A 10622-nucleotide genomic window follows, 5' to 3' on the forward strand; every position below is an offset into this window, starting at 1 on the left:
AACTATTTTTGGAAAACAATTTTGGCATGATCTAGTACAATTAAAGATATATATAACCCAAGATTCATTGTTTCACTCCTAGGTCTGTGTCTCAGAGAACTGCATGCACCAAGGGGCACACACAAGAATGTTCAGACCACAGTGTCTGAAATAGCAAAGGAATACTGGAAATAACCCAAGTGCCCATCAACAGTAAAACAAATAAACTATGACATAGTCATACTATGGAATACTATGGAATACTAATGGAATACTATGTAGCAATGAAAATGAATGAACTACTGCTATATACATCAACATGGGCGAATCTCAGGAACTATGTTGCATGAAGAAAAGTTGTAAAGAATAAATATGTGATCTTATTTATGTGAATAGGATAAAAAATGTGATCCTATTTATGTGGTATTTGGTAACTTGCAAACCTATATATCGTCTAAAGATGCCAATATATGGTAAACTGTAACAAAAAGAAAGAGACTGATAAATGCAAAATTTAGATTAGTGATTACTGTGAGTGGGGAGAGAGCAGAGAGGAGTTGGGAGGGAAACAGGAGGCTACAAAGATACTGATAGCAACTGAGTAGAAAATGTCAATAGTAGCCTGCTCTACTATCCATCCATTTATCTATCTATCTATCTATACATATATATATATATATATATATATGGAATGAGAGAGTGATGTTAGGGATGATGTTTATCAAATATTAATATGGTTATATCTTAGGAGTAGATTTTGGATTATTTCATATTTTCTTTGCATATTTCATATTGCTTCAATTTTTAAAATTATGAATACACACCATTTTAATTATTTTAAAGTCACTTTATCTCAGGAAAAGAGACAGTAAAAGGTTGTTGGAGGCTAAATATTTGTGCCTCCCCAACTCACATGCTGTAACCCTACCCCCTAAAGTGATGGTATTAGGAGGTAGAGCCTCTGATAAATGATTAGATCATAAGGACAGAGCTCTCTTGAATGGGATTAGTGTTCTTTTAAGAGAGAACCTAGAGAGTTTCCTTGCGAGGTTACAATAAAGCTGAATCAGACACTGAACATGCCAGCACCTTGGTCTCGGGCTTCCTGTCCAGAACTGTGAAAACTAAATGTCCTTTATATAAAATTTACTTAATCAATTGTATTTTGTTATAACATCCAGAACAGACTAAGACCCAGACAGGAAGATGAATAAACAAAAGAGATTTTCAATTGAAAATCTAAGAATAAAGATGCAGTAATCAAACTTCAAGGTGTTAAAAATATGTTAAAAACTCAATGCACAAAAACCTGCACATAAATATTAATATGAGTTTTGTTTATAATTCCCCAACATGTATAAACACATTGTAGTACCTCCATAAAAAGGAATTATCATTCAGCGATTAAAAAAAGCTACCAAGCTGCAAAAAGCCACAGAGGAAACTTAAAACGTATTAATAAGTGAGGAAAGTCAATCTGAAAAGTCTACAGTATGTCTACAGTATGTAGATTTCAACTATATGACATTCTGAAAAAGGTGGAACTATGGAGTAAAAAGATTAGTGATTGCCAGGAGCTGGGGTGTGGGGAGGGAGGGAGGAATAAATTGGTGGAGCAGAGGAAATTTTTAGGGCAGTGAAACTGAAATAGCGGATCCAATACATAATGCACTTGCCAAAACCTACAGAATTGTACACCACAGAGAGTTAATGCTAATGCAATCTTGGACTTTAGTAACAATGTATTACAATAGTTCACCAACTGAAACAAAGTACAAAAAAATGCCAGATAATCAGAGAAAGTAGGGAGAGGCAGGTGGAGAGAGAGCATATACAGAACTCTACTTTCTATTCAATTTTCCTTAAACCTAAAACTGCTCTAAAAAATAAATTCTGTTAGTTTAAAAAATAAGTCCCAAGAACAGAGTGAAGCGTTCTTAAAATATCTGGGCCAGATATTTATTTTTAGCAAATCCTAACACAGTCCTTACTACATGTTCTACAATTTTTTAACGCTCCTAACATTCTTGTGGGGTCAATACCACTGTGATTCCACTCATACTGCTGACGAAACTGAGGCCAGAGAATGTGATCTTTTTGCCCTGGGCCACACAGCAAGCAAGTCATAGAACCAGGATTCAATCAATACAGTCCTACCTCCTGACCTTAACCTGAGGCTACCTCCCCTTAAAAGGACTAAGGTAACCTGGACATCCGTGTTCACTGCTTCCACCTCAGAGGTTGCCTTGACTCTTGGTTCAGTGGTTTTGTTCAATTTGTCTTTTCTAAAAAGCCATTCCAAATTTTTATCAGAAGTAGGTGGGATATAAATAGTAAATTAAAATATTGAAGCTGGAGACCTCAGTTGCTCTGACAACCGCTAAAATAAATTTACCTTACACTTGCTTTGTTCCCCTGGGACCATGTTGTTTGACCTTTTATGCTATAAAAGTTAAAATAGATTGTATTTAAAATCCCATAGGATGAAAATGTTCAAACCGGATAAACATAGTGTCAATATTCTTTCAGCAGGAGGTTTTTTTTTTGTTCCCTTTGTTTTGGGGGAGGGGATCTTGCTTTACCAAAAAGATTTGTCTTAATTGGTGATGTTCTTTATTACTATTTTCTATTGTTTTGAATTAATACAAATATCAATAAGTATAGTTTATAAGTCAAAGGAAGAGCAAGTGGTTTTGTTCATTCAAAATATCCTAACCAATCAAATTATTTTTGGAGTTTCTAGTTTGTAGTAGTTTCTAGTTTGTTTCTAGTACCACACTGGGTACTGGAGGGAAGAGGAAGGTCACAAAAGGAGCTCAGATTTTTACTTTCAAAGAGCTTGTGACCTTCTTGGATATATCTCCTACAGATGAAAGGCTGGTTATCTTATGGCCCATGCTCCATGGGGAATGAGAAAAAGGGTAAAGCACAGGTGAAGGCTCCCTTGCTGCCCTGGGGCCTTCACAGCTCCTCTAGGAATGACTGGGAGCTGGACTGGAGGAAGAGAGATGGCAGAGCATTCCTGGCCCCCAGATTGTCACGGATAAAGGCTCAGAGTCATTCAAGAGTGAGCTTGCTGTGCTCAGGAACAAGGAGTAGATCTATGGTTTCTAGGGCAGGAATGTGGAGGAGCTTGGGGCAGTTTATTGAAAAGGTCAATAGAGACAAGACGCTGCAAGGTCTGTGACATAAGCAGAGATGTTTGTGCTTGAGCTGAAACGTGACTGGGAATTACCGCGGGTTCTTGGGCTCCCTCACAATCTTATCCCCACTCAGAAAAATGATGGGTTGGACACTTACTCTTGAATAACACTAAGAATAACACTAAGAAGATCCTACTGTTTTCTCTATCAACAACAAGGTCCATTTTTGAAAGCCTATTTTTTCTTTTTTGCCAGAATAAAAGCTCCAGTTTTTCTTATAATCCCAAATAATTATCCTCATTTACATTAAAAGATATAAGAATTTAGAAAAATTAAGTGACTTGCCCAAGGTCAAATTTTGAGAATCAGAATTTCCAAAGACCATGAATCACCCATTTTATCCATCTATGTCCCTCTAGCAAAGACCAAGGGTCAGCAAACTTTTCTATAAAGGGCCAGATAACATGCTTAATACAGACACACACACATATATACACATGCACACATTTTTTAATTTAGGTTGTGGGTCCATGCAGTCTTTGTCACAACTACTCAACTGTGCTACTGTAGTGCAAAGGCAGCCAGAGTCAATACATAACTAATTAAGTAAGCTACATTCCACTAAAATACAGAAATTTGAATTTCCTGTAATTTTCATGTCACAAAATTATTTATTTTACTTTTATTCTTTTTTAAACACTTAAAAATGCAAAAACCATTCTTAGTCATGAACCATACAAGCACAGGCAACAGCTACATTTGACTTGTGGGTACTAGTATGCCAAACCCCCGTTTTAGGTCCATTGATTAGAACAATAGCAAATGAAGCCAAGGTTAAATGTCTTATCTCTGGAAGAGATAGTTTGCTTTACACTGTGAAAAATTCTGTTTTGCTGGCAACAAGTTCATTTCCTACCCCAGCCAAGTCTCTTGCAAATTTGTAGGGGATTACAAAGGCAAAGATAACAGTAAAACAACAATGAAAAAAATATCCAATCCTAACAACAATAAAACATTAACAATTTAAAAAACAGCAATCCAAACAACAATAAAAATTTAATATCTATTTCCCTCTCACAGATGTTAGTAATATCAAGAACATTTCTATTATAGTCTAGGAAAAGTCTTCTAAAAATGCATTCATTGTAAGTTTGAGGTTCTAAAGATGTATCACTAAGACATGGTACATGTATATTTCATGTTCTCTAATACGTTGTATAGGCACTTTGTAAATATCAGAGCAGTCCATGTTTAGAGTTTGCTTCATTAGCATCTCTGCATTTAGGTCAATAATAGCCTGCTCTTAATTCTTTAGATCCCTGTTTCACTTATTCATTCATCTGTTTAATCAATGAATATTACACATCTACCATATGTCCAGCTTTGTGGTGATCACTGGGAATTCAAAACTGAATGTTAAAGTCCTTGCCTTAAGTAACCCACAGTTTGAGAGAGAAAAAATGCAGAAGTAACACTAATGTAGAAAACACTAAGTGCTACAGTACAGATGAGTTGCAGTTGTTATGGGAACACCTTGGTGAACTTTTGGAATGAACTTTTGGAAAGGGAAACTTGGGTGAATTTTTGGAATGGGAAGCTACAGGACACCAAAGAATGCTTTCGAAGGTGAAGTTTGAACCAAATCTGGAAGAAGGCATATGACCATAATGCCTCCACCTATGAATGAGAACAATACCAACTCTGATTTGTTACATACGAGACAAAGGCAAGAAAGGTCCGGAGGGACAGCTGTGAAACGAGCATCTTTCAGATCCCTGTCCCAGACTCTTATCAATTTGATCATAACTAGTAAACAGTCACATGCAAATCATACCCTCCCATTTGTGGGCATCTTAAGATTCAAAAGTTGGTGAAAAACAAATGTTGGGTAATGAAATAAAATTGAGCACAAAATGTAAAGTTGTAAGAGAATTCAGCTTTTTCCCTTTTAAATCTGATATGGAAATACAGTAAGACTACATTTTTTTAAACTGAATTTGAGACTTATAAAGACAAATATTTTGAAAAAGTAGAATGCATTCTCACCTGAAGGACTTTCCTAATTCTTCTCAGATTGTGTATTAAAAGTAGGTTTTTCTCTTTGGAAACACGGCCTAACTGTTCATCCAGTTGTATTAACAAGTTTTGAAGAAGAATTGTTGCCATGGTTTCATTGTTAGATGCTGCCTCCCTAAAAAACAAAAATGTTATTACACAGCGGGAAACAACTTATAAAAATGCCTACTTTTTACCATAATCATTTTAAAGTGATAAATATATCCCACAGTGATAAGCATTTAATGGTTTTAAAAATTAAATTGTATACACATGACAGTATATTCAACATCACTAATCATTAAGGAAATGCAAATCAAACCAGGAGATACCGCTTCACACCTATTTGGATGGCTATTATTGAAAACACAAGATAAGTTTTGGTGAGGATGTGAAACTGGAACCTCCTTGTATATTGCCAATGGCAGTGGAAAACTGTACAGCCAGTGTAGAAAACAGTATGGAGATTCCTCAAATTATCAACATAAAATTACATACAATTCCACTTCTGGGTAGATACTCAAAAGAACTGAAGCAGAGACTCGAGTAGATAATTTGTACATCAACATTTAAATTAGCTTTGTTCACAATAGCTGAAAAAAGAAATCACTCAAAAGTTCATTGAAGGATGAATATAGAAATGTAGTATATGCATACAACAAAATATTATCCAACCTTAAAAAGGAAGGAAATTCTGATACATGCTATATGAGTGAACCTTGAAAGAATATGCTAAGTAAAATGTTGGTCACAAAATAACTAATTTGGTGTGACTTCACTTATATGAAGCAACTAGGCTAGTTAAATTAAGAGACAGAAAACAGTGGTTGCCAGGGGCTGGGGTGGAAAGGATGAGGGGTTATTATTTAATGAGTACACAGTTTCAGTTCAGTTTTAAGATGAAAAAGTTCTGGAGATGGATGGTGGTGACGGATCCACAACAATGTGAATATGCTTAAGGCCATAAGCTGAACACCTAACAAATGTTAAAATGGTAAATTTTATGTTATGTATATTTTATCACAATAAAAACTTTAAGAAGACAAAAGCAAAAAAAAAATTAATTGTACAAGGTGAACAGAGCTTCCAAAAATGTTTGTAAAACATATTAAGAAAAAAATATTTATTTTATTGAGTCTATCATGGAGAATTGATATAAACAATAGACTTACTTCTTGGCTTTTTAATACTTAGAAAATCACTGGGGGTTGGCTTATAAAAAACGAAGCACTAGAACCATAAAGTTTTAATCTACAATGGATGAAACCAGAAAGGACAATGATTCTTCTTCCTTAAGGAAGCTTTCCAAAGCCTCAAAGAAAGTTCTTTACCTGTAAAGAATGTATCTACTGAGTTAAAAGTGGACCATAGAGTAAGTCCATGTGTAAGTCCTCTGGGGAAAATACAATAACATTTGATCCTACCAGTCCTGATTTTCAATCCACTGGGCCAGCAGATGCCGAATTTCCATAGGAAAGTTGTCATCATAGAATTGATCAACTTGCTCCAAAAATTTTATTTCTAACTGTTGGACTTGATTCCACTGAGACATGCTATAAAGAGGAGGAAAAAATAGAACTTAAAAATAATGTTAATTAACAACTGTGGTACACGTTTCCCTTTTTTTTTTTTTTTTTTTTGGATTTTGGACAAAGACAATGTTATCCATTAAGTAACTGGAGAAAAAAAATTATTTTATAGTCACTCAATTAAAGAAAACAGAAACAAGAAAATGTTTTCAATCCAAAGATAATGCAGTTCTGAGCTTTTTCCTAAGGCATTCCTAAGGGAGGAAAAATGATTCTTTCTCTACCCCAAGCCATGTCTTTCTTTGTTCTAAAAGAAACATCTGATCCAGCTTCTCTAGAAAGCTTTCATTCCCCCTCAAAACTCCTCACATCTGTCTACACAGATGTGTATTCTCAACAGTCTCCTTCCCTAGTCTATGCTCCCTCTCACTATTAGACTTTGAGCAACTTAAAGGCAAACAACAACCTAAACTATATCTCCTAAGATCCTCTTAAGGCTTTATATGTGCTGCAGCATTAGTCGCTCAGTCTTTCCAATTCTTTGCGACTCCATAGACTTGCAGACCACCAGGCTCATCTGTTTATGGAATTCTCCAGGCAAGAATACTGGAGTATGTTGCCATTCCCTTCTCCAGGGGATCTTCCTGAACCAGGAACTGAACCCGGGTCTCCCGCATTTCAGGTGGATTCTTCACCATGTGAGCCACCAGGGACACCTGATGTGAGGACTACCCAATAAAAGTTTCTTTTATATAAAATTGCCCAATCCCTTCTTATTTCAGATTTGTCTGGCTTCTAGAGTCAGTCATATCCCTAGACTTCTAGTCTCAGTCTTACCTATATGAAGAGTTTCATGTGGGCTTTTTTTTCAGTTCAAAATACCTCTGAACAAATAAATATTTTTATTTCTCTCTGGAATGATCAACTATTGCTGGGCAAAGCTTTTAAAGTCTACTTTTAATCAGTCTCTGATGTATATCTGACAGTGGTTAAACCCTCAACATACTGAAGAAGAAACCACTTGATACGTAGTTAGCAGTGTGTCATAAAACAAAAGTATGTGTTTCCCCAACATAACCCCATTCTGTCCAATTTAGAAGCTTTAGACGTATGTCTTAACTCAAGGAAATGAATATGACATCTCTCCTTGAAATTACAGCATTTTACTTTTCCCAAAGTCAAATTTTTTATTGTTTTGTCACTAATTCTAGATCAAACAAAAAAACCTTTTATGTGATCAATCACAATGGTGTTTCAACTTACCTTGTAGGTACATTAAGATTTCCTTTTCCTTACAGAACATTATGATGATAAATTTCTCAGATTTCAAAGGGAACCATTTCAGGGGCACCTTTTGTATTTAAAAAAGATTAATGCCAATATTTTGCTAAAAGAAAGCGACTGGAAAAAATTTTTTCACTTTCCTATCACTTTATATTTATACATATAATCCTAGGCAAAAGTGCTCAGTAAGTACTCATTAAGAGAAGAATGAGTGGGAGGCTGTAAATAGCACAGGATCTATCATTCTAGATTTAAAACGAACAAAAACAACAACAACAAAAATCTGAGAGACACATAAGCAAAATGACTCTTGCCCAAGACACACAGCTCCTAAGGAACAACCTGAGGTCTCCTGACACTACACATGGTTGTCTTTCCTGATGCTGGCTGTATACACATTCCTCTCAAAATTGCCACATTTGTTCCCATGCTACTATCTCCATGGCTCTGCTCTATCAGTTTATTCTAGTGAATGCCAAAAGAATAGGTGCTGAGAATAGCATTACAATTGTAATTGTAATTGTTCAATCTCTGCTATGATCTGGATGAAAATCTATTTTCTAACTACGAATTAGCTGGGCTGAACCCATCCTAAAGTTAGATCACTCCTAGGATCTGAGTCCACCCTCCAGAGAGCTGAACTCAAGGCTGAACGGGGGAAAGACAGGTTTATAGTCTCAGGACACACTTTTCTGTTGCAGCCTCTAGTAATGCCTTTAAAGGACCTAAAAACACCTCACTCTCTAAGGGCTAATTCTCCCATCCCAAGAAAACTACCGAGCATTTCTTTTGAAGACTGAGTGCCTGCCTAGTCTCTTTGAATGCCTGGCCCTAGAAGAAGCCTGATAAACGGGCATTTTGTCCCACCGCCTGGGTGCTAACGTTGCCGCTTTGGGGTTCTGTGAAAAGGGGGCGACTTGCCCTAAAACATCACTGCTCTTATCAAAGCCTCAATCACTAGCTACCTCAGTTGCGGGCTTCTGGCTGAAACCCAGGCAAGCAATCCAATGCCAGGCATGCGAGTTAAGAGCAGCTGGCTAAGAAAGTGAAGCAGGAGGCCACACTCGGCGCGGACACACCCCCGCTGCAGCCACAGCGGTCGCACCCACCGAAGTTCACGGTCTCCCGGGCAGAGTGCGCGGATCTCGCCGCGGAGACACCCGCGCCACCGCGCATCTTTGAATCATGGAGTCGACCGCTTGTTTCTAAAACTACTCTTCCTCAGCTAGGCTACCATGAAGTAACTGTCAACACAGCATGGGCGCGGCAAAAGCTCGGCAGCGTCCTGGCCCGCCCTCCTCCAGAGAAGCCACGCCGAGGTGCGGTCTGCCTGCTTACCTGGCTCCCTCTGCCCGCGTCCCAGGCGGTGCTCAAGTCCACGGTCGGAATCGCCCTGCACGGTCCCCCAGGACCTAGCCGCCGACACCTTCGTCAGAGGGGATTTGCATTTCTCCTCCCACTTGAGGCTTTCCTGTGCGTCAGTGTTAGAACCTCCGGTACTTTACTTGGGTGGTTCTCACCCACTGTCTATTCTAGAAACGCTGAAGAGCAGAAACAGGTTGAGGCCACCAAGCGGGGAGCCCTCTCCTCAACCCCATCAATCACTCCAGCCACTCCCTGTGGCCCCAGGGTGTCAGGAAGAAGGGGGTGGGTGGGTCCACACGCTCTTTTTCTTCCGGTTTCCCCAGACTGAGAGCCCCTGCAGACTTCCTTGTGCCGCGCTTAGTCGCTCAGTCGTGTCCGACTCTTTGCGACCCCATCCATGGACTGTAGCCCGCCAGGCGGATTCTCCAGGCAAGAATACTGGAGTGGGTTGCCATGCCCTCTTCCAGGGGATCGTCCCAACCCAGGGATCGAACTCAGGCCTCTCGCATTGCCAGCAGATTCTTTACCCACTGAACCATCAGGGAAGCCCGCAGACTTACTTGCCCCGACCTAAATTCCAGGCTTCCCAGCTTCCTCCCTATAGACTCCACTTACCACGATGGGAGCCAGCCCCAGGGATGAAAGGGGTGGGTCGCCAGGATGAAAACAGCCAATGGAAGACTTCACTGTGCGCGGATTCTAACAGGGTCTGCTCACCAACAGGAGGACAACCTCACCCAGCACCTGGGACCAGCTCCTGCGCAGGTGGACACCTGCCCTTACCAGCCCAGAATCATCCTCTCTTACCCAGTAGCTACGCCTGGTTGCCAGGGGGATGTGGTTCTCCCTTTGTGAGGTGCACTGGTTATAGAACCCCAGAGCTGGAGGGAGCCTTGGCCTCATCTGGTTCTGACTCCTCTTTCCTATCTGAAGAGACGGGGGCCCAAACAGGTGACCCGAGTTACTCATTGATTTACCTGAGAAGACTGGATAAGAACCTGGGGGGTTCAACTACCTCCTTAGTGATGTTTTCTTTTCATCTCTGAGCCAGATGTTAACATCCCCTGACATGCAGTAAGAGTTCTACAAAAGTTCAGGAAAATAAAGACAAAAAAAAAAAACGGGAAATAAACTAAAGGAGGTAGAAAGAACGACTCAATTTGTTCATGCACATGCCTTGAGAGATCTGCCAAGCTTAAAGGCCTTGCTTCACAACATGGTGCTAACCAGTATCACACAGGATTCTCCTCCTCTTTCAGGAGATATC

At 39.1% G+C, this 10622-nt stretch overlaps 1 protein-coding gene across 7 annotated transcripts in view; it reads right to left on the minus strand.

The window, feature by feature from the left end:
- STAT4 (signal transducer and activator of transcription 4) overlaps positions 1-10150 on the minus strand; it is a 99129-nt gene extending 88979 nt beyond the window's left edge. For 4 of the 7 annotated variants that reach the window (XM_081581375.1, XM_081581372.1, XM_081581376.1 and 1 more), the window contains exons 1-4: positions 9971-10150; positions 9329-9531; positions 6602-6730; positions 5169-5313 (exon numbers count right to left, since the gene is read on the minus strand). In XM_081581375.1, coding sequence (XP_081437501.1) covers positions 5169-5313; positions 6602-6729 — 273 coding nt within the window. In that variant the 5' untranslated portion in view covers position 6730; positions 9329-9531; positions 9971-10150. The remainder of the gene's footprint in view (positions 1-5168; positions 5314-6601; positions 6731-9328; positions 9532-9970) is intronic. The other 3 variants (XM_081581374.1, XM_081581377.1, XM_081581371.1) reach the window with 1 other exon arrangement.
- Between the last annotated feature and the right edge of the window lie 472 nt (positions 10151-10622).

Source organism: Giraffa tippelskirchi, chromosome 3 (assembly GCF_054371585.1).
Source record: "Giraffa tippelskirchi isolate mGirTip1 chromosome 3, T2T-mGirTip1v1.2.pri, whole genome shotgun sequence".
In the NCBI taxonomy this organism is placed as follows: Eukaryota; Metazoa; Chordata; class Mammalia; order Artiodactyla; family Giraffidae; genus Giraffa; species Giraffa tippelskirchi.